The sequence below is a fragment of the Sycon ciliatum genome, chromosome 1 (genome assembly GCF_964019385.1).
Source record: "Sycon ciliatum chromosome 1, ocSycCili1.1, whole genome shotgun sequence".
Lineage (NCBI taxonomy): Eukaryota > Metazoa > Porifera > Calcarea > Leucosolenida > Sycettidae > Sycon > Sycon ciliatum.
Genome location: NC_088643.1, coordinates 17,558,693 through 17,582,665, shown reverse-complemented (window position 1 = coordinate 17,582,665; position 23,973 = coordinate 17,558,693). Strand labels below are relative to the sequence as shown.

Here is a 23,973-nt window from a genome sequence, read left to right as displayed (position 1 = left end):
CCCATATATGGCGTATGAACATTGCAATATTGAACAGTCATGACTATGACTAGACTATGTGTACCAAATGTACATGTACTCATACATAACTATTGCCAACAGCCCACAATTGCACAATATGCAATCCCAGTATAGTACTCGTACCCAGCTCCTACTTTTCGCTGGATAGATAAGACTTGCACACACGGAAAGGGGGGGGGGGGGTACAATGTACACCAGGGAGTTGCCCCGATTGTCAACACAAAGGACCTTCGCTATTCGTGTTCTTTACCATACGAACAACTAATCATTTATCCGAGCAGAGCCCGAGCTAGGGATCGATCGGTCATGTGATCACCTGGCCCGGTCCCTCTGCGCAGTTTGCGGCTGAGCTCCAGCTGTGTGTATTGCCAAGAGTGCGAGTACTCTTGGTATTACCAAGACTCAGTTGCCAAGAGTACATAGACAAGAGTGAGCAGCTCCGGACAAATCGTCCCACGGCATGACGGGTTTTCTACGAATCATGATGACGTAAACAAAACAAAAACTTTGCCATGGGAGCGATTTTCTGCAGAAGAGATGCACAGCCGCACACTCTGGTTTATGTACTCTTGGTATTACCAAGAGTACATAAACGGGCTTGACTTCGTTTTTGACGACGAATGTACGCGTGGAGGTCAAGTCCGGCGTGACGTCACTCGGTACTTCGGGACAATTTTGGGCACCTTCTTTTCAAGTTTTCACCCACTTCCAGTCATCGCAGAAAAAAAACGAATAACACCATCATGATCAGGAGCCAAAGAACTACGACATACCATCCTTGGCCGCTCACATGATCACATGCATAGGACCAGGGATTCGTAATTTTACGACTCCCTGCATAGGACCAGTCACATGCACCTCCGGCCGGTACACACACATACGCGGTACAGATACGAAACAAGGCGGTGAGGAGTCTGAGGACCCCGGCTACGCCAGACACCACTCGTATTGTGTAACGTCTTCTGCACGGCTTCGGGTACTGGAATTTGTAGTACATTGTACCGCATGCATACACATGGCTGGCTAGACCAGCACCTCCAGTTGTGTACACGTTTCTTCTCGGATTCTAATGTAGACAAGGTCAGATGATACGTGTACATAATGGTCACGCTAAAAACAAAGCTGTAAAGTGGTAAGAATGCTGAACTAGAAAAATGTGTCAGCTGTGTAATTCGCCAATGACCGACCAGCAGCCAGGCCAGAAGTCCATATCGACGCGTAAAAATCAGTACATAAAACGCTCTGTGAAGCAAAACCCGGCGAAACGGGCCAGGCTTTCCGCAGTGAATTTCACTCACCGTGAATTGCACGTTAATGTGAATAGTGCATCACATGCAAAGTTGCATGTGTGCGTGTACGTACACATGCACACGCACGTACCTAAAGTGCGAAGAGCCCTGCGGCGTGTGAGGAGCACAGGCTGCTAAAAGAAGTAGCATTGCTCAAACATGGAGCCGTTCTTTCCCGTGTACACTGGCTCGTAGTCGTAGAAGAGGTGCAGGGCAGCCGCCGCAGCATCGGTGTTCGCAGGAAAGCTGTGAGTACTGGCGCGCGCCTCGTTGACGAAGAAATCAGCAAAATACTGAGCGGCCTTGACAGCGTGAAGCGAGTGGTTGATGTCGTACTTGCTGTTCCACTCAAACATACTCTTCTCCGGGTGAAAGATGGACGAGAAGATCGGATAGTCGCGGGCCTCGATGAGCGAGACAAACTCCTTTCCATCTCGGTCAGTACTAGTAGCCAGAACATCAAAGACATTGGCAAGAGACACAGTGGATTCAAAGCTCTCAGGACTTATTCCGAGCCGGTGGAAGTTCATCGTTAGTGGCTCCACGCGCAACCATTGCGCAATCTCATCTGGACAAGATCCAAGAAGCTTGCTATCAGCAGCAAGTTTCGTGAACTTCAGCGGAAGGCTGATGTTGGACGAATCAAAAAAGCTCAGCAGATCAGAGCTCCCAAACATTGCAACGAGCTCTTCCATTCCCCTGCATGTAGCCCAAACCGGGAAATGATCTCCTTTCTTGAACGCTTCAATCGACTTATTGATAAGCACTCGGCTGTTAAGTGCATAACCGGAATCGCTCAAGTTGGCACCACCACCCGGCAACAATACGCCATTGAGTTGCTCAAACACCTCTCCGGCCTGCTCTGCACTCAGGTTGTTGAATACGGGCACGGCCCGTCCGCCCGCCGCCTCCACGAACTTCACGTAGGACGCCGCTATGTACATGTGGCCATACTTGGCAAAGTGCCCATAGGTGCCTTGTGCCAGTACTCCTATCACTGGTCTGTCTGTTGCATAAGCACCACAGGTCAGCGCTGCCAGCACAACAACCACACATGCAGCCATTTTTACTGGCTGCGTTAACGCAATGTCAATGGCTCTGTGGCCACAGAAACAGCAACATAAGGTTCTTTACGTGGCTGATCGGTGTCCGAGATAAAGATGGGACCGCATGCGATTCTGGACCCAGCACCGTCAGCCCAGACCAGTGTGATTGCTGCAGCACACGCAGGTTATGTCAGCTTTATCAAAGCTCGAGCATAGGCGAGAATCGGTGATTCAATACTAGGATTATTGTCTCCTCACGTCCTTGACGAGCCATGGCCTGGATCGTCATGGGCTAACCATCCGTAAAGTTAGCGCAAACCTACTTCCCAAAACTGTTCTTTCCACGCATCTCTGTTTTTTGAACATGTTGAATGTCACACAGAACTTCAGAAGTGAATCATCATCAATGAAAAAGTTCAAAAACAGTTCACATCTTTCAAGCTGGCGAACGACGTCGCGACGTGAATCACGTGATCGTGATCAGTTTGTGCGAGTCGTAACATCACAACTCCAACGACCCCGCGCCAAGAAAGTCTGAAAGAAACATTTTTTTCACTTTCAAACAAAGCTTGATCAAAGTGTGTGCATGTGTGCTAGCTTTACTTTTGTTGAATGTGAAGTGAGTGAGGTGAAATGGCGGATTTTGAGGATTTGGCCCAGCAGGCCGAGCAACTCACCGCCAATGTCCACGCAGGTACGGAGCTGCCGAGGGTCCAAAGGAACTTGCAGCAGATTGCTCAAGCGGGTCAGCGACTGTGGACAAAAGCTTCCACAACTGACACGGATACCACCGATGTGAAAGCGTGAGTTTTCCTCACATAATAGTAATCTAAAATGAAAAATAGGGGATATTGGGCTGTTGTCCTTGATTTGGTGGTTGCAACATACTTACAACACTTCCTGCGACAGCATTATTGGCACTAGTATGCTAGTCTATAAGACGTGGGTGTTGCATCTAAGCCTACAAATATAAATTGAAGTAGGCAACAGCACCACTTTCACGCCACCTTCACCTCATTCTGTGGTTTCACACAGGGATGCTGAAGGCCCACATCTGGGCATGTGGTGCAAGCGGATTCGGGCGGGTGTATCCCGGAGAAAATTAAATAGAGTCTAGATCGGTCAAAGACATTATGATGATATAGTTGTTTGAGATGAGATTTGGAAGTGATCATGCATATGTACATGTCCATGATATGGAAAGTTGTGCCTCTTCTCCATTCCTTTTATTAAATGCTGTAGAAAGCAAAGCATGTATCATGCTATCAAGAGTACATACAAACCAGAGTGTGCAGCTTGGATGGGTTGGTGTCACGGCGAAATTCCGCAATTACATCATTTTAGTGATGTAGTGCGTACAAGCAGGATTCAAGCAGGTCTCTTTCTGCACAAACGCAGCTCAGTTGTACGCACTACGCCACTTCCCGCCTCAGATCTGCACCAAATATGATGTAGTCACGGAATTCCGCCGTGACAGACGCCCATAGTAGAAAAAGCCCCAAGATGCACACTCTGGTTTTCATGCACTCTTGATGCTATCTATGATTTGTGCGTTGATCTGAGATAAGATTTAGAAGTGTTATCATGTCCGTGATATGGAAAGTGGTACAATGTAACTTTTCTTCGTGCTGTGCTGTGGAAAGCAAGGCATCTATCTATCATGCTGTCTGTGATTTGTTATGGATTGATCATATTGTGGTTCAATTATGTATTCTGCTCTCCTTTGCAGATCACTCCTACTGGGTAGCCGCGGGTTTGACATTCCAAAGCTCTCCCATCGTCTTGAGAATATCAATGCCGCCAAGAGTTTTGAGCCGCTCGCGCCCGTTCGCGACACAGACATTCAGGTACTGTAAGACATGTTATTATAACGAGTCGCAATTTTAACGATTGTCCAAAAGTCATAGGTTAACGAGAAGACACGTTAACGATCTTGCGGTCTTCAGGCGTATCCGCACATAACACGTATGAGGCCTTACAGCCTCAACAGAAATTATTATAACGAAAAAATCGCACCCGTTAAAACGTTACATTTACTTCCACGTTATAATTACATGTCTTACAGTAAATTACTTTAAAAAATGGTGCACATACATTATTGTGCACGTACATTATAACTGTTTGCACTTCCTGCTAGAGTTTGTAGTACGTTTCCATGCTTTATAGTGAGCTTGGCATGCAACTTGTGTTCTTTGAAGCAGTGATCCTGATATTAGGGCGCACCATTCCCTTTGGTTGGGAGCCTAGACCGGAATGCTCTATCGTGTGGCTGAGAGTGCTGATAATTGCGTGCTTCTTGTGTGCTCTTCTGCCGTCGCTGGCTTCTACCTTGTGTGCAGGGTTTCTTACGCAATGAACGCGAGAATGCCCTACTGACGGCAATCGAGGAGACCCGCCGAAGTGTAAGTTGTGCTGGCCGCCTCATGCATTCTTTTTTCCTTTCGCGTATTGCCTGCTATCTGTTCGAGTATATCTGTACGTTTGTGATTTGTGATCTGTGACGTTTCTTTCTGCAATGGCCGTGCAGACTTTCGCGGCTGCCAATGACTGTCACTGGGGATGTGTTCGTCAGGAGTGGGAACAGGACAAGCAGCGCATCCTCCAAGCACTTGTCAGCCAGGGCTTTGACAACTTGACCTTGCCGGCAGAGGCACCGCAGGTACGTCGGCAAATCGAGCCAGGAGCGCGTTGCTTTTACTTCAGAAGTAAACGACTAAATTGCTAGGTTTTGTTGCGTGTATGCCGATTTGGCAATGTTAAATTATGTATCCAGTGTGTATGTTTGGGGGGGGGGGGGTGATGAAGGATTGAAATGGTGACTTCCATTCAGCTCGTTGTTGTTCTAGCCACAGTTGCAGCTCGACTTTCTCCCCCGTGCCCTGTGGCTGGGTTTACCAGTATGTCAGTGTAACTATGAGTGTAGTGGGCCAGGGCAACCAGAGTGGTGGCCTGTGGCAGCCCGGATGATAAAGTGTCAATTGGATCACCAACGTTGCTTTGTCAAGCTACTATTTTTGAGCAACGGATCACATCGCCCACCTGGTTATTAACGAATACCGGTAGTTGAATATGGATTCCTAGCTACAACCCAGCACAAGCCTTGAGGTTGCTGCACTTGTGTATAGATCTAATTAAACATTTTCTTTTCCTGTATCCCACGGTTCACCTATTGTCGTGTTCTCATCTGTTGGCAGACACAAGCTACTCCAAGCCACCCCACCAACCGTAGCAGCAGCTTAGACCCGGTCGAGGCTGTCTACGCTCGCCAGGTGAGACTCCTCAACACGATGTAATGATTCACATGGGAATTTTTTAGGCTGGGCTCCCCGGACTGAACATTCTTGAGCTCCCCACCATTTTGTTCGCACAGCGTTGAGCCTCGGCTTGGGTATCAATGGAGGGGGCTTCATGATTTGTAGATTGCAACTGTTCTGACTTTCTTTGTACGGCTCGCCGGTGCTGGTTTTGCCGAAAACCTCGTGCTCTGTCTCTATCTCTCTCACTCTCCCCCTGCATCTCCTCTTCTTGTTCCTCCTTCTGGGTAGGTTTGCGTTCACAATGAGAAAACTGTCAACGGCCTGCAGTCCAATCTCACCGCCCTCTTCGAGAAGGCCTCTGAGAAATTTACGGAAAAGGTGGGTGTTGGTGCTGGACGTACCCACGTTCAAGATTTGCGTGTGTGTGTGTGTGTGTGTCACTGTGTGTGTGTGTGTGTGTGTGTGTGTGTGTGTGTGTGTGTGTGTATGTGTGTGTGCGCGCGTGCGTCAACATCTATGTCTCAGTCTGTAGTGCTTTACGCATGCCTGATATACACTCCATGTCTTAAAGAAGCTGGGTACTCCACTGCCTAAAGAGAGCTGTGTGCCCTGAGACTGATCTTTTTCACACAGCAAGGAGAGAAATCTCTATTGCAACTTCAAGTTTCACCTTGCTCATGATCGTACCGTGAACGACATGAATTTCGGAGCTGCAACAGAACTTCCTCTCCTTGCTGTGTGCACTTCATGTCAGTCAATCGTGCTTTTGAACTGCATTGTAGGGTAGAGGCACCGTCAAATCTTACCCGTTGGTTAGCCACGCATTGTGCACGTGGGCTGCCTAACGAACATGTCGATGTGGATGTGCGTGTTTACATGTGGGTTTTTTTTGTTATTACATGTATACATGTATATGTGTGTGTTGTTGTACCGTGCAGAGTGCCGGCGAATGTTGGCATTTGCTCTCCGGTCTACTGGACACACCGCCTCTGCGCTCCAGGACACCCGAGGCTAGGTAGGGTCTACACAGCGTGTACTTGATTGTAGTGTTGTTAATACAGTGTACACTCAGACCACACATAACCGCACACATCCGCTTTCCACAAAATATCTGGATAGGCGAGGGAACCGGATAATCGAACACACATCCTGTATATATGCATGCCATATGCTGTAAATCGGTGACCGACGACTTTTTTCCGGATGGTGAGGGATCCGGATGAAAGAGGACCGGATAAGCGAGGTCTGACTGGAGTGTCCGAATTCCGAATACCTCAGTGCCAGGAGTTGCTGACAGCACTATTTTTTCTTACCGAGTGTTTGTTTGATGACCTGGCTACTTCCATGACTCTGGGCTACCTTGGAAGAAGCAAGTACTGTAATTTAACAAATTTTCGGTGTACTTTTATTTTCGGTACTTTCAGTGCATCTGTTTCATACCTAAACTTTCGATACACCGAACAAACACTAACACACATAATCAAATAGGGAACTGCTTCTCTGTACCTAAATTTTCTGTTTGCCTAACCTGGCCTTTGCCCTCATATTGAAAATATTGAGCACCTAAAATTTCTGAAAGTAGAGTACATTATCATAAGGGTCTTGTGTTGTGGTATGGTGTTTACATGAATGTGGACCCACCAAGTCTTGTCCCCGCCAGCTGTAATTGTATCGCCACTGCGTTCCTTGAGATAGGGCTCATGAATTTGTTTGTGTGTGTGTGTGTGTGTGTGTGTGTGTGTGTGTGTGTGTGTGTGTGTGTGTGTGTGTGTGTGTGTGAGTGCGTCTGTGTCTGTGTGTGTTCTAATAGAGCAACTACGGCACTCCAGGCTTCCTTCATTCGGCAAGGTAGAAACTTCCTCCAAGCTGGGTGAGTTTAGTGCAGTTGAAGGCACCGGAGCGCTGAGTCTGAAACAGGCAGCATGCTGGGAACAGTGTTTTCTTATAGTGAAAGCTACTGCCCTGTCCCATATTCCTGTGCTTTCTTGCATGGTCTGTTGTGTAATTTGTAAAGCTAAAATTACTACCAAGAGTACATAAACCAGAGTGTGCAACTCGGGATGGTTCCTGTGGGAGCGTAATTCGTGCAGTATGTCATTTCTGACGCCATGGTAAGCCACAGGTACGGTGAAAAGTTGCGTAACCAGTCGCTGTCGTGCAGGTCACTGAATTTGTCCTGATTTCGGTTTTTTGATACGGATAGCCTGGTGACTTTACTTGTTGGTGGATGTACGCAGCGTACACAGTCACACAAAACACCGAAATCCTGAAACAGGACGTCTAAAATCAAGCAAACTTGGCTGATTTCCGGGCTATGAAACATGAAAATTTGAGCTGTACGCAAGTCGCGGCTTGGCTGACCTCAGCAGGGTGACGTAGTGCACGAAGTGCGCTGTTTCAGATCTGATATGCACAGTTGCACACTTTGGTTTATGTACTCTTGTTACTACGTATACAAATCTGGCAGAGTACCTCTCCTTTGGGTATTAGCTGGGACTTTCCCCCAGACTGATCGCCAAGCATGTGTGAAATGTAGTGTTCTACTTAGCCACCACTTTATCATTTGAGCCAGAGCTGTCTACTTCCCTGCTCCTTATGTGTTGGTGCCATGCATATTTCTCTTTGGCTCTTGACCTCACGTGAGGGAGAGCTCAAAGGGGGAAGGTGAGGGAGAGCTCTGAGGGAGACTATTTTATAAATCAGAATGATCAGTAGTAGGTGCCCGGGTAAGCCCGAAACGTTGGAGAAGAAACAAAACATCTTTTATTGCTTTCTGTGTGCCTAGGTATATGGACTTCATGCGCACTGTGGTGTTTGGCCACCTGTCCTCTGCTCAGCTGGGTGGTGTGCCCAGCACTCAGCGCCTCGTCACCGCCTTCCTGCGCCTGCAGCTGCCACGGGACCGATTCCAGACCGAGGTAGGCTACAGCACTGAGTATCCATCGTTTACTGTCTTGCCCTTCGGTCCTTGGGTTTATCGGGTGTTAGCGGCCGGCGTGAGTTCCCTTTGGGAACGGATACGGTGATTTACTTTACTTTCGGTCCTTCCCTCTGTTGTCAGTTTGCTTGACTCCACAGCCTTTCAGTTTGCGTTGAAATCAGCTGGTAAGAACTTCCGGTGGGGGTACAAAGCACTCTCGGGTGCTAGCTGTAGGCATTTGCCGCTCGACTTCTGATCTCAGGCGACCCATTGCTGTTCCTTGTCACATTGACTGTGCGTGTGTGTGTGGGGGGGGGGGGGGGTCATGCATTCATGCATGCATGTGCTTGTCCATATGTATGTGTGTGATATCATTTCACTGCAGGATGGCCAAATTGATGGACAGCCAATCTGGGCTATTCTCTACTATTGCCTGCGGTGTGGTGACGTCCAAGCCGCCATTCAAGTTCTCGCTCAGTCCAGGTAAGTAGTACACCTGGCCCGAGCGGCCAGCACAGTGATAGGCAACCGTCATGATGTCGATTCAAGGTAATACTGTCAGCTGATCGCCTGATGTGCTGAACAGAATGCAGTCTGTGTGTCAAGGTACCGCCATTCAATTACTTGTACCCCAGTGCAGAATCATTCGTTGTAAACTGAACATAGAACTCGTCGGAGCATATTTTCTGTGGCTGAGTTAAACTGAGACACATTCATAGCATGTGGCCGTTGGTGGGTAGTAGGTGGGAGGCAAGGGTGCTTCCTATACTCTTGTTTGAACCGTTTCTTTTTTATTGGTCACGAGTGTGTTATTCTCGTCTATGCGCAGGCACTCCCTGGGCGACTTCCAGACTTACCTCGAACGCTTTGCATCCAGTGAGACCGGATGGTGAGTCATGTGTTGGTATGAGCTGCTGGGCTGGCTTGTTGGCAGTATTCCACTATGCATTCTCTATGATTTTCATTGACAATGTATTACACTACATTATACTTGCTGGGGTCACTGCTACCTTTATTGGGGGGGGGGGGGGGGGGGGTTCTGATGTTCCATGTAATTTGGGCGCCGAACAATAATTGCAGGACCTCTTTCCCCTGCACAACGCCCTTCACCAATATCACGCAATGAGTGCTTGTTTTTCTCTCAGTCACGGGTCCATTGCAATGCAGTGAGCATTGTGCAACTGTGCCCTTAGCTTAGCTTGTAGCAAGTCAGCTGGGAGTGTATGGTGGTGGGTTTGTGGGGTCTGGATGAAAAAGATGCCAAAGGTCTTTAGCACAATCAATTTCCTGGGTCTCTAAACTACTAAATACACATATTTGGGGCTTTTCTATTAATCAAGTCAACAGCCTCATTTTCCTATGGTTCCTTTTGAGCATGTGTACCGTTTGGCTTTGTTAGTGCTAGTATTGTTGGTCAATGGGGTTTCGTGTGTACATACATGTACATGTATGATGTTATGCTTTCAGGCTGCCGCAGACGCTGGAGTCTAAGATGCATCTCGAGTATAACCGCGTTGCGCGTCACTCTCCTGATCCGTTCAAACGGTACGTGAAAAGCATGTCAGCAGCTGCTCTCTTTGGCACCGCGTTGCACTATTCCTGTCCTTTTTGTCAGCAACAGCAAGTTCATTGGGAATTTTATGGGGTGATCAACTGCATTTCATCTACACTACTAAGGGGTCCGTGCCTAGGTTTGTTAATTTGCATTCCTGGCTGTGTGTCTGTGTGTGTGTGTCTCTCTCTCTGGGTGTGCGTGTGTGTCTGTGTGTGTCTGTGTGTGTGCGTGTGTGTACGCGCGTTAACAGAGCTGTGTACTCCATCGTGTGTGGGGTGGATCCTCATGAGAATCATGCTGAGGTGTGCGTCAAGACCGAGGACTACCTGTGGCTGAAGGTTAGGGCCAACACCTACAGTCTCCAATTATGTATAATTCAAACACAAGGCAGACGATCTGATGAGTGTTTTTGAACACGAAACTCGGAGTAACGAGAAAGCTTTTTGGTCTCTGTTGTTCTGCCTTGTGTAGTACGCTCTGCCCTTGTTAGGGTATTGAGCACTATTTGTAACACGGACTTCATACACTTTGTCTCATTCAAACACATGTACATCACTCTGAGTTTGTTGGTGGTGGCTATGCTTTGTGTAGGCGGGTGGGTGGACGATTGTGTGAACTAAGTCTTGCATCTTGAGATTGGTGAACTAAAATAGATTATGTCTCATGGCTCATGTCGTCAATCAAACGAACATTCCCGCATCTGGAATAACACTGCCACCCTCCAGGACCATGCCAACTGACCGTTGCATTGCAGGTTGCAGAGAATATGTGCGAGTGTATCTTGTTCAACTAAGTTTAGTACTTTTTGTATTCTCAGTCCTAGTGTAAACCATAGGAGGGTCTGTATGCATTCCGGCTCGACATGCTTGCTTATACATGTATTTCATGTTGTGATCGCTGTCCCTGCTCTATGACTTTGTGTGTTCAGCTTCATCAAGCTCAGCCCAGCGACAGCATACTGCCTAGTAGTCACAATCTTCCTGGACGCTCAGATCAGCTGACTTACGCGGACCTGCAACGCACAATGGTGGACACGTACGGTACGGGCAGTCAGGAGACAGCGTGCAGACCAGCCGGCGCCTTTGTGTGTGTGTGTGGGGGGGGGGGGGGGTGTGTGTGTGGTGTGCACGTGTGTGTATGTGTGTGTGTGTATGTGTGTGTGTGTGTGTGTGTGTGTGTGTGTGTGTGGCGTAGGTTTTGATTTCCGGCGGTGTTGTACGTACTGCAGATTCGCTCTCCTACTACACTGTGCGTTTGTTCTTGTGTCAATGTGAATGGCTATGCTGTGCCCCAACCTGCACTGTATTCCCGATGAAACACCTGGGTAGCTAGGCTACACAAAATCTGACTGTATGAATGTGCACACCAGTTGTTATACTGTAGCGGACATTGAATCTTCTTTGAGAAGTCAAGTGGCCACTGGGCGCTGGCCTTGCAGTCGTAAGCACTGCTGGCCCATCTCATGATCTGTGCAGTGTTACAGTGCGTGTACGTGTTAAGCAAGTAAGGGCGCTGGCCGCGGTAATTCCACCGGATTTCTATGTCCACAACACTAGCATGATAGACTGGTAGTGCACTTATTTTGACTTAGAAGTACATTTGTATATGTAAAGTACATTTGTACACATGCTTGCTTATACCTCTGTGTGTGCTGTGCAGGAGAAGTGCATTTCAAGGCGCAGCAGAAGCCATGGCTGTACTTCAAAGTGCTGTTGCTGGTGGCGGATTTCGAAACGGTGAGTCACTGCCACTGCCACTACCTTCTCTTGCTTGATACTGATGATTAGCTGGGCATGCACTGCTGCTCAGACAAGGTAATTACGCTGTGAGTATTGGAAGGTTGTGTCTAGCTGCGGGGGACTTCAAGCAATGGTGCCTCCATGCTGGCGATGAGAATGTGTATATGTGTTGCTTGTTAGTATCCTGTTGTTGACGGTGAGAATGTGTGTACATGTACGTGTTGCTTCCTACTCTACTAAGTTCTTAGCGTCCTGTTGGCTTGTTTCCTGTGGTCTTGGATCACTGTGTTCTGTTTGTGTGTGAGTGTCCCCGTGTGTTGCATCCTGCTGGCTGGTTTCCTGTGAGTGTGAGCGCTGTCTTTTGTCTATGTGTTGGTGTGTTGGTGTGTGGTTGTCTGTGTGCTGGTCCCCGTGTGTGTGCTGCATGCCGTCTTTTATTGTGGCCTGTGTGTTGAGGAAGTCACACTGTCAGCGTGTGCTAGTACCCGTGCATGTCCTGGTTCCTGTGTGTGTGCGGGTGTGTCAGCGTGTGCATGTGTGTGCATGTAGGTGCATGTGTGTGCATGTGTGTACATGTGTGTGTGTGCTGCATGTACTTTATTGTGGCCTGTGTGTTGTGAAAGTCACACTGGCAGCATGCGTCAGTGTGTGCTGCTACTGGTACTAGTACATGCACATAGGTATCCGTATGACCCTGACCAACATGATGCGGGCCCTGCTGATGCGTGCGGGGTCACACGTGTGTATGACTGTGCTTGCCTGGCTGGGGCCAATCTGTGTGTGTGCACTGTGCTGTGTTGCCAGCTGTGGCTGTGTTGCTGCCTGTGCCATCTGGGTCAGTTCCCCAGTGTGGAAGGCAAGCTGGAGGTCGTCTGTGCTGCTCCCGTGAGGGAATCCAGCCGGTGTACTATGTGTGTAGTTGCACGTAAAGTTCTCCGATTGCTTCTCACAGCGTCTATGCTTGGTGGGGTTTCTTCTTTCAGCTGGATAGGAAGTGGGGTTGCTTATCATACACACTGTGAACGGATCCTGGCGTGAACGCTGTACTGGTCACCGAGTGACGGGTGACGTATTGGCGGTGCTGAGTGCATGTCCGAGAGGTGTTGTGTGTGGGGAAAGTATCCGTACTTCTTCCGCCGCTCCTGCCCTGCTCTTCTGGCGCCGTTGACATCCTGCCAGCAGGTATAAGTAGAGGTATCGCTCTCCCCTCGTGGATTGTCAGTCCAGTACCATTGGCCGGTGACATACACAGTGCTCATGCGGTCGTGTAGAAGTAGGTGTACATAATTGAGCCCCACGTCTTATCTTTCCTGTGTTGATCAGTTACGGTTGCTGTAGCAGCTTGTATCAAACACTTCTACTAGGCTGCAGCAGCTTGTATCAAACACTTCTGCAGTCCCGGTACGAACCCCAGCATGGCAATGGCAAGTCACTGCCTAGTGTTACTCTGTAGCATGATCCTAATCATCAGTTATGCTGCTGATCTGTCCGCGGCCAGTGCACTGAGATCGCCAGCACTGCGCCGGTTCTACGCCGCCGCCGCGCTACACCAGCGCAGAGGCTCCGGTGACGGCTACGCTCCGCAGAGCTGCCGCCCGACCGAGTTCTACTGCCACGGCGCACAGCACACGTGCATGGATGCGGAGCAGTGCTGCCCGGTGTATTACCGTAAGTCGAAGTGCGCGTCGCGCGTGCAGCTCGGACCAGACGCCGACGGGTGCCTTCGTGATCACAAGGGCGGATTCGAAGTGCACGTGGCCAAGGTGGAAATGCCTATGCCGTGTATGGAGGGCGCACTGAAGAAGATCAACCTCAAGTACTACCACGAGGGTGTGCAGTACCGCGGCTTTGTGTACGAGTTTGGCGGCTCGTACCCGAACGGCCAGGCGCTGGACGTGATGGATCCCATGTTCAAGTACAAGCACGGCGCTCACGGCTTCCAGCTGGTGAAGCACGCCGGCTCCAGCACCTGCACGCACGCGCAGGCCGTGCGCGCCATGCACGACTGGACGGCGACGCACAGCTACAAGCTGCTGACACAGAACTGCCAGAGCTTTGCCAAGTACATGGTGGACACGCTCCTCTCCGGATGCGTTGACGCGCGCCCTCGTTTGTGAATTACAGTCGACTCCTGATGTAACGAACACCATTGTGCAGGAGAATTAGTTCTTTATAGGTGAAGTTCATTATAACAGAAATTCACTTAACACTGCGGGTTCGAACTGGGATATGGACGCTGGTTCGCTATAATTATCACGAAATTCGCTGTATGTGAGTGTGTTATAAGTGGAGTCGACTGTAGTCACCCGTGGCACGAGATGTCCGCCTGCCACCCTCGCTCGCACTCACCCTTGCCTGGCCTGTGTCTTGACCTCTGTGTGTGCACTTGCGTGTGTCGCTTAACGTGCACCGTTCTTTTCGTGCACGCGAATCCACGCTAGTTTTGCTTACTGTTGGTTCCTGTCTCGTGTATTTCACGGTCTATGCTTACAATTAGCACACCAGCTCTTCATTGCAATTTGTCTTCATCAACACTTTTAACTAATGAGCACGTTTGATTGCACATTCTGGACACAACAGGCATGTAGCCCGCATGGGGCACGAGGGGGGGGGGGGCATACAACCCCCCCCCCCTCCCCCCTCTTATAAATTTCGACCTTGGTTCAGCATGCACATATTGACCGTGAATGACATGCACCAACCATCCTACACATATGCAGCCGTGTACCCCACTAAAAGGGGGACCAGATACGCCCCTGCACAAGGTTTGAAATCTTCTCCAATGACCAGGTCGAGGGTGACTGCGGCGAAGCGTTCAAACAACTGGAAGTCGTCTTGGTCTCTGGTCACGGTCCACTCACCAAAACCGTGCAAAGAGATCACATGCGAGTATGCAGCGACTCTTTGTGCAACGTGAGAGAGTGTACGCCATATGCATCAACTCTGGCTGGAGACTGAGAATTTTTTATGGACCCTGATTCTGTGGATACTGATGACGAAATTTTTGTAAATGCAATGGTGTATGCATCGTAGGGCGTTCTGGAATGGACAGTATCGTGCGTAATCGAACGCGCCCAATGCCACCTCTTCAGTCGTTCGAACTCTTATTCTTACGATGGCCTATGGCCAATAAGAGACATAGTGATGGATCCGCTGCACGCTGGCTTGAGAAACCACCAAGTGCCGTGTTTTGCCGGTTATAAATCAACCTTGTATGGCCTAAAAACTGAACTAAAAAAAGGGGCTGTGAACTTACAAGCAGGTTGTTACTGCCTTTGAACCCAGACATCGAGGCCCCAAGTATATGGACCGTCAACATTATAGGTTATAGCCGGGGTCGATTTACAACCGGTAAAATACGGAATGCGCAAAAAAATGCCCAGTGGTGTGGAGGGCGCGGCTGCCTCTAGTTACCGCCCGGTGATGGACCAAGGGTCCGGAAGTGCATTGTAAAGCCTGTGTTGGAGTGGAAATGTTGAACGCTGTGTGTGTGTGTGTGTGTGTGTGTGTGTGTGTGTGTGTGTGTGCCTGCATTCTGCACTGTGTGTCTGTGTGTGCGTAGGCACTGGAGTTCCTGTGGCGGCAGCCGTCCCTGCGCAGCCACGCCGTCCACTTTGCGCTGGCACTGCAAGACTCCGGCTTTCTACGCAACACGGAGAAGGTCACGGGACCTATATGTGAGTACAGTGTGCATGCAGTCGTCATCCTCCACCGCACTTCTGTTGAGTAGAGTTCTAATGTCCACATGCCACGTACACTTTCTACACTAGTGCAATCACGTGGCAAAGATATAAACCACTCTATTCAGAAGCTCCTCTGTAATATTGAGTAGGGTTCCGATGTCCACATGCTGTGTACACTTTCTATACAAATGCTCTCACATGGCAAGGATGTAAAAATACAGTATGTACAGTACATGGTGAACAGGTTAACATCACACCTACCACAGCCATAGATAGTGGTTTAGCAGCTGCATCTGCGCCTTGATCCTTGAGGGTGGTGGCGTTCCTACCGACACGGAAAACTCGGCCTCTAGCCTGCGAACCGTGAATAAATATACCATAGATAGTTGCGATGCTGGTGAACACCCCATTGATTAGCGTACAGTGCAGCAGTGCATCGGGTCTTTTACATTGCTCCAAGCATCAATCAATCTCTGCTCGCGTGTGTGTTTGCTTGTCACAGTGCAACGCGATGCTGGCGAGCAGCCTCAGATCAATGTTGGCCAGATGGTTCAAACACACTTGCAGAGATTCGCCGCCACCGACCCACGGGAAGCGCTGGAATACGCGTACATTCTGAGGTACGGTTTACCAAGAGAAACAAAAAGATCAGTACTCCGTTCCACTTTGTTTCTGCAGCATGCTATCCTTTTTGTGATTGTTTCCTTTCTCTTGTAGTTTTTGAGCAAAGGTGTTTGCTACTGCCACGGGTGATTCACATTTCATGTCTGTGTTGTTCACATATACCCAGCTGTTCCGACCTTTTCACTATTGACTGTAAATGTGCGTGTACACTGTAGGTTTGGCCGCAAACTGAAACTGGCATGTTTGTGTGTGTGTGTGTGTGTGTGTGTGTGTGTGTGTGTGTGTGTGTGTGTGTGCGTGCGTGTGTATATATGCATGTCTGCCTGTTTGCTTGTCTGTGCATTCAGACCTTTCACCGGACTACCGGGAGAGGAGCTGTTTGAGCAGTCGGTTAGCGCACTGGCGTTAGAGACACGGGAGGTAGGTGCTGCATTTAACAATGGTCTATTCCCCCGCTGTACCACTACTGGCACTAAGTATGAGTAGTAACAAAGCGTCAGAGAATAAATGCATGTAGTAAATTGACAAGGATGACAAATTTTCATGCATGCACACCTAGGCAAGCAACTCCTTTGTCCTCGTTATATTTGGAGGTTCTGTCCAACAGGCAGCCGCACTGTCGCACCTCCTTGACAAAGTTTTCCTCATGGCGCGGCTTTCCTGCATAGTCACTCACATCTGTGGACCGGGGCTGAGAATGAAGGGTGGGCTCGACAGACATGGATTCGTCATGCATCTCAGACAGAGATTCTCAGTACCTGTTTCTGCGACTCGTCAAAAGTAGCCATTATGAAAGTGGAGAATGAAATCAAGAAGACAGCAACAGTAGACCAGGGAATTGAAGGCTTGGATCGAATGTATTTCTTCTCAACGACCCCGGAAATTTTTTTTAAGGAGTGTGTTAATGTGCCGTGGCAGCGTGCTGGAGTCTGTGTTGTTCATGTGTTCTGTCTCTCTTTTTTGTTTTTGTTTTCCATGACACAACTTCTGGTTTTGTCATCTGTCACTGTGTTCCTGTGTGACTAACTGCTAGTTCTCTGCACTCCTGGGAGAGATGAATCCTGACGGCAGTGTCAAGGTATGTTACTCGCCTTGCTGGTGTGCAATGTGTAAATCACCATTAAGGCTCTCCTGTTCTCAGTGGTTTGTGTGTGTGGGGGGGAGGGGGGTGTATGGAGGGGGGGGGGGGTCACCGGGTCTGCGTGGGGTGTGTGTAACTCCTCTATGTGGTCTGCTGAGCCGTAGTGACAACTTCCTTACTGCCCGACAGGCTGCCTTCACTGCAGCATGTAACACCTCACCAGCCGGTGCTGCTCCTGAAAATGTCTCTTGTATTGCTGGGCTGCCACTTTAACCCAAAATTTGGGCCAGTGCATGCGAAAACGTGTCTTCGGGGGAAACCGATTTCTTTCAGAATTTTGAGAAAATCGATCGGAAAGAAGAGTTATATTTTTTTGTGGCTCGATCGCGGATCTTGTCTATATTCCCAATCGATCTCAAGACGACAAGAGAAGCGACAAGCGATCGACTTGCAGCAATAGTCATGGACGTGGCGGCGCAGGAGGAGTTGGAAGTAGCACTTGAGGAAGGGCCTCTGAGTAGACACACTCGCGGCAGACGCCGAGCAGCACGTCGGTTGAGCTGTACCGCTCGCGTGATTATCGTCGGCGCGTCCGAAGAGATCGGCAAGGTTTACTATCGAGGAGGAAGACGACAATTAATTTTATTTGGCGAGTCGTGAGTCGGAGCAGTCGGCAACTAGCAGCTGTACTGCTCACAGTGACTCTGACGAAGCCCCAGCTAAGCGTCCGGGAGTGAAAGACTCCTGCTTTGAGGTTGAAGGCGAGTCGAGAGCGGATGAATTAGGCGGAGATTCTGTGGACTCTGCAAGCGACGATGAGCAGGACGCGCTTCAGAGCATTGCCGCTGTGGACTCACTGATTCTTGAAGGCTGTGGCTGCGTTCGGAACTACCATTTCAGCAGCTTCACGTCGAGCGCAATCCTCCATTACGACGACTAAATCTCGGCGATGAAATCGAAGGACCTCGGCACTTTTGATATTGGTGTGCTGGCTGCGCTGCACGCATGACGATCCTGTCGACTGTCGTGCATCAGTCGACAGCTTCCGCAACGGAACGGACGCGCATCACGTTTGGATAAACTGTGATGGGATTAGATACATCGTGTGTGGAACCGCGTTTATGCAGCTCCATGTGGTTGGCAGAACATGACTGTGTGCAAGTGGACAAGGAGAACAATAGCTGTCATCCTGGTGCACATGGAAATCTGGCAATGTGCCTTGGAATCAATTTTGTGCAGAAGTGGGAGACAGAGCGCAGCAGTTTATTCTGAACTACAGCTTAGTGTTCAGTCTCCCTTTGCCTGTAGCACCAAGAGGGAGAGGTGAGGAATCTCCCATAAACTTGCCTACATCTGTCGCCTACAAGTTTGTCCTTTCGGAACATGTCGAGCAGTCTGGTGAAGCGCAAACCCTGGGTTACCCATTATATTTTCGTATCTGTGGACTAAGAAGTGCAAGTCCATCGGGTTCATGACGCGACGGATGGACGTGTGCAAAAAGTGTGAGCTGCTCTGGGACAATATTCGTTCTCCTCGTGCATAGGATGAAAAGAATTCTGCAACGGAACCACTCTGTGACCATGTTGTCTTTGCACAAAAAGAACTCGAGTTCTTGTTAGCTCAGCGCCGCAAGAACTTGCTGGACAATGTTGCCCGGTTTCGACTGGAGAACAAGGCAGCCTTCATTGAATGTCTTGGCCAATACTAAAGGCTGATACGCAAAACTGTTGCTGCTTTCAGCGACACTGTAGATAATGCATTATACAAGGCATATTCTATGTTGGACAATGCCATAGAAATCATGGTCTCTATGTACTTTCAAATGTGATATCCAACTTTATCTTCCACAGAGGTGTTCTCTAGACTCCTGTGATTGATTTTCAAGAAAGAAAAAAATTTCAAAACATTTGCCCTTAGACACGGTATTGCATGCACTGGCCCATTTATCTTATACTGTATACTGTAAGACATGTTATTATAACGAGTCGCAAATTTAACGATTGTCCAAAATTCATAGGTTAACGAGAAGATATGTTAACGATCTTGCAGTATTCTGCCATATCCACACACAGCATATATGAAGCAGTACGGCCTCAACGGATCTTATTATAACGAAGAAATGTCATCCGTTAAAACGTTAGATTTGCTTCCTCGTTATATATACATGTCTTACAGTAAGCAGAAATATTCGTCTGGAATTTAATTTCGTCTTTTTCGTCCAAGGAGCTTTTGGACTAAATTAAATGTAGGACGAATATCGATTTGTCCAGCGTTTCTATACACTCTTATGACCCATGGACGAAATTTTCAACCGGACGAACTACTCTTCTTTGGAGTTGGACGAAATTATTGACCGACGAAATTTTCTGCCTCTACAGTACTAATGTGTGTGTGTGTTTGTGTGTGTGTGTGTGTGTGTGTGTGTGTGTGTGTGTGTGTGTGTGTGTGTGTGTGTGTGTGTGTGTGTGTGTGTGTGTGTGTGTGTGTGTGTGTGTGTGTGTGTGTGTGTGTGTGTGTGTGTGTGTGTGTGTGTGTGTGTGTGTGTGTTCCCTACAAAGCAGGATTCCTAAAGCAGGATTTCTGTATGTATTGTGCCGTAACTCATGTGTTTGGTTTGCTTGGTGTGCCGTGCTTACAGCCTGGATACCTGGACAGGTTCAAGGTGGACTCGCGCAGCGTCATTCGTCACGTGGCCAGCCGGGCAGAGCAGGAGGGCCTGCTGGAGGATTCCGTGCATCTTTACGACCTCGCCGGGGTGAGTACTACTAGTTACGGGGCGAGCTGCAGAGTTTTCCTCTAGCTGAGTGCTGCTGTGCGTGATGGAGTTGGCGTGTGAATGTGTTGGAGAGTGTCTGGATGATGGAGTGATTGAGTCTGTACACTCGATGCTCAGTGCCATGATTACTTTTGTATTGTGTGCTCTCGTTCTCCTGTGTTGCTGCGTCCGGTACACTCTGTTCCGCTGCCATAACATGCAGCTAAGCATCAAGTCGTTGAATATCAGTATCACACCAGTCAATGTTGTGCTAATTGTTGCACGCTCTGACTCAACAGTATCCTGCTTATAATTGTTAGTGTTTTCACGAAAACAGATAACTTGTAAACCTTTGGTCCTCTCTTTTTAATTAATTTATTTATTTGTTCACCTCAATCTCATAGCCTATGCACGCAGCGCTAATATGGTTTTTGCATTGTACTTACCAAGTGTTGTGTGCCATCTCTTTCTCCTGTGTTACTGTGTCCAGTGCCATGACAAGGTTATCGCCATCCTCAACAAACTAATCAGTCAGGTAGGCACAAGGACTCCAGTCGGATATGCTGGAGGGTGAATAGTTTACTGGACAGCCCCCTGTGTTGTATTACGTCCGGAAAGACACGTTGAGCATGTGTATGATATACATACGGGTGCAGGCAGGGTAAAGAGGTTCCAGTGATGGAAACTCGATGCCCTTGACTGCCCAAGCATGCTATAGATCGCTTCACATCTGCCAGTCGCGTCACTCAAATTTGCGCCTTGTGACGCGACTGGATTTCACTTTTTGCAGCACTGCGGTTGTGGATGGCTATGGTGATGGTGATGGTGGTATGGTGCTGCTCTGTCCGCTCTTTGCTCAGGTATTGGTTGGCGGCTCTGGTGTATCTTCTACTCGCAACCACCTCAAAGCACTAGGGCTGACCATTGCCAAGCGGTGAGTGCAATTACTTCACAACATACAAATAGATCTGCTGCTGCTACTGCTTCCTTTGTAAATTGGACCCGCCACTAATACATGTGACTGATCAAGAATAAGCGGATGAAGAATGTGTTATTACTCCGAGCTTCGCACACTAAGCGATCATAAGACAACAGCCTAGTGTGTGAAACTCATAGTAACAACACATTCTTCATCCTCCTCTTCTTGTTGGAACTAGATCCACCCTTCAGGATTGTACTCCTTCGGACTGCCTGGAACCTTTCTGTTTTCACATGTACTTGATCGTGATCATGCTGCCAATCTCGTCTCAATGTGCTCCGTCTCGTTTACTCCTTCCCCTGTGGCATTGTGTGCAGGTATCGCTCACACGGTCACAGTGCGAATAGCGGCAACATGTCATCGTTCTGCATGCTCATCGACCTTGTGCAGTTCTTTGACTTGTTCCGTGCACGCCAAGTCGGACCAAGCTTAGACGTGAGTCAGAATAGTTTGATACACTGCCAGCTGGCATCAGTCCGTGGCTGGTTTCACCCTCACTTCCTTGTATTGGCTATTTTCATTATGTGCCGTGAAGTGCAGACAGTAAATAAATAAATAATGTGTTTGTGTGTTGTATTAAAATCGAAATATACTCACCGCTCTGTATTTGATAAACAATGGGGTCGGTGAAGGAGGCATGAGCAGTAACATTGTACACAGGATTAAATTGCTTTTTGGTAAATTATCCGGGTAGAAACTAAATACGGTTGTATCTTCTTCGGTGCGATGCGTAAATCATGTTCATAGTAATGTTTGATGCTGATTTCCATCTCCTTGCTAGTTTGGTAGCATGAACTGTTGCTGCTGCTGCTTCCATTGTTGTGTGTCTGCATGCAGGTGCTGCGTCGCTTGAAACTGGTACCGCTGACTGAAGGCGAGATTGAGCAGCGTGTAACCGGACTGCGACAGTACACGGACGAGGTAACGTGCACGCACGCACACACATACACACACACACACACACACACACACTCTCTCGGTTAGAACCGTCAGGCTCCTAGAGAAAGACTTCACTTTGGCTGTACTTTCCAGTATGTTCTTGCGATGCGAAACGATTGGTACATGTACTGTGCTCTGTGTGTGTTTGCTGATGTCATGCTCTTAGGTTCGACACGTGCAGCCTGATGTTCTGCTGACCTCGTTGTGTGTGTTTGCTGATGTCATGCTCTTAGGTTCGACATGTACTGCCTGATGTTCTACTGACCTCTATGCAACTGCTCTACCAACAGTACACCAGCACTCGGTCAGTACACTTCTAACTGTCGTAGAGACATTTTGAACTTTCTTGTGCTGTCAGCCTTGTGAATAACGACCCTCATCGGGCATGAGAAAAGTGTTGCTGTATGCGAGCTGTCATTATTCGTGTGGTTTACAGTATGCAGTGGATTGGTTACTTGGTCTGAAGATAAAGACAGTGGTTATTCCCGAGCTGTTATTTGTGAGGTGTCTCTGCCGATATGGAAATGCCAGCGGAAAGATTTTCCGTGCGAACCCCGAGCTCTTTCATCCATCTTCATGTCTGGTGTACGTGACAGTGTCGAATTTAATGCGGATCTGTTTGTGTCTCTGGTGATACAGTGGTGGTGGATCTACGCCCATGCGATCAATGTCGTCTGCTGCCGACGCCTCGACGGTAAGAGATTTTTAGCAAAATTAGTGAGTGGCTTCAGCCGCTTGGGTGTAGTATGGCTTTATTCTTAAAGCCAAGTGCTTGCTTTTATAGCGGGCATTGTTTTCCAACTCTGCTCCTTGCGTTTGTGGCGTTATGGCCACCATCTTTTCCCGGTTCTAAGTCGACCTTTTAAAAGGGGTAGTCGAATAACGATTGGCGTTTAGCCGCTATTGGTCATATTGATATTGAACCGGTAAACTGAGGCCCCGAGTATTGGGGTCGTCTTATAACCGGTAACATACAGTATTGTGTTGCAGTCACTCTGCAGACCTGAGTTTTGATGAGCATTGCACGTTGCCTCCTCTCAAGATATTGATTGATTGTATTGCTGTATGTCCTGTGCATTGCGCTGCTGCAGCTCACCGTTCTCCGTCAGCAGGCTCGTACGCTGATCACGTTTGCCGGCATGCTGCCCTACTGTATGCCTGGTGACATGAACGCCAGACTCGTGCAGATGGAGGTGCTCATGGAAGTCTAGTGGCGGTGGTGGTGGAACAGTCCTCGCTCTCAACTAGCCTAGGTGCTCACACGAAGACATCTTGTTCTGTACGGGCCCGTGCAGCTGCTGCTAATGCTTACCAGCACAATGCATCACTTGATAGTCCCGCGCCTGTGTTCTTGCGGGCCGATCGTACTGACTGTGGACTTCTTCTCTCCGCATCGCTCTCCACGTGTAGCCTTCACTCCTCTCAATGTTGAGAACTGCTAGGGTTGAGATGCTGTATGATGCAACGGTGCACTCTGTGCCAATGAGTGACATTCTAACAACTCTATGATCAACCTCATTCAAACAGTTCCCATAATGTCCTTTGGAAAAGCTATTATGTATTTTCTGCTGATTTTCTGGTTTTTTTAGTGGCTAGTATAATTTGGGGACTGATTGCTGATGTTGTTGTTGCTGTCATGTTGTCCTGTTTTCATCCCTGCCTCATTGGTTGTCCAAATACGCAAGTGCCGTCTTGTGCGTTATCTGAACATGTTGTCCAGATGTCAAGCATGAAACGCTGTGCTTTAAATCAATCAATTATCCGGAAAAAAATCATTCCGGTATGAACAAAAGGCTACAGAGCATTATCCCGTTCCTTCAGGTCACTTCACTCGGCCGCAATACGAGGTAGAGTCTGTCAGGTCGTTTCCTTCTACAAGTAAGTTACACTCATACTATGCTTTCCCAGGCGATCCGCGCTGGCCCGGCCCGCGCCCGGCACTGCCCATAACTTTGAAATGTCCGTAACTCTGAATCACATACTAGTACTCGTTTCAATGTCACTTATTATGTGGAAGGGCCAGTCCAGAAATCAAACAATTTTGACGTCACTATTCCCACAAATGATGGCAAAAGGGGAGTAATA

General features: G+C 48.5%; 3 protein-coding genes across 3 annotated transcripts; 2 read left to right on the top strand and 1 right to left on the bottom strand.

Moving 5' to 3' along the window:
- Nucleotides 1–934: 934 nt before the first annotated feature.
- Nucleotides 935–2,743, bottom strand: LOC135815778 (gamma-glutamyl hydrolase-like). The gene has a single exon (XM_065329121.1). It carries the CDS (start codon nucleotides 2,372–2,374, stop codon nucleotides 1,445–1,447), a length of 930 nt encoding a protein of 309 aa, XP_065185193.1. The 5' UTR covers nucleotides 2,375–2,743; the 3' UTR covers nucleotides 935–1,444.
- A 164-nt stretch (nucleotides 2,744–2,907) lies between these two features.
- Nucleotides 2,908–23,572, top strand: LOC135815758 (nuclear pore complex protein Nup93-like). Its single transcript, XM_065329099.1, has 27 exons — nucleotides 2,908–3,159; nucleotides 4,086–4,203; nucleotides 4,696–4,758; nucleotides 4,884–5,015; nucleotides 5,551–5,625; nucleotides 5,902–5,991; nucleotides 6,552–6,628; nucleotides 7,424–7,483; nucleotides 8,399–8,531; nucleotides 8,919–9,016; nucleotides 9,363–9,422; nucleotides 10,001–10,078; nucleotides 10,339–10,426; nucleotides 11,017–11,128; nucleotides 11,748–11,824; nucleotides 15,390–15,504; nucleotides 16,013–16,130; nucleotides 16,482–16,554; nucleotides 17,168–17,212; nucleotides 19,854–19,970; nucleotides 20,461–20,505; nucleotides 20,831–20,904; nucleotides 21,267–21,384; nucleotides 21,787–21,870; nucleotides 22,122–22,192; nucleotides 22,528–22,582; nucleotides 22,980–23,572. The coding sequence occupies exons 1-27, from the start codon at nucleotides 2,990–2,992 to the stop codon at nucleotides 23,097–23,099; spliced, it is 2,466 nt and encodes an 821-aa protein (XP_065185171.1). The 5' UTR covers nucleotides 2,908–2,989; the 3' UTR covers nucleotides 23,100–23,572.
- LOC135815767 (uncharacterized) lies at nucleotides 13,031–14,375 on the top strand. The gene is made up of 2 exons (XM_065329109.1): nucleotides 13,031–13,158; nucleotides 13,192–14,375. The coding sequence occupies exon 2, from the start codon at nucleotides 13,243–13,245 to the stop codon at nucleotides 13,942–13,944; it is 702 nt and encodes a 233-aa protein (XP_065185181.1). The 5' UTR covers nucleotides 13,031–13,158; nucleotides 13,192–13,242; the 3' UTR covers nucleotides 13,945–14,375.
- Nucleotides 23,573–23,973: the final 401 nt, after the last annotated feature.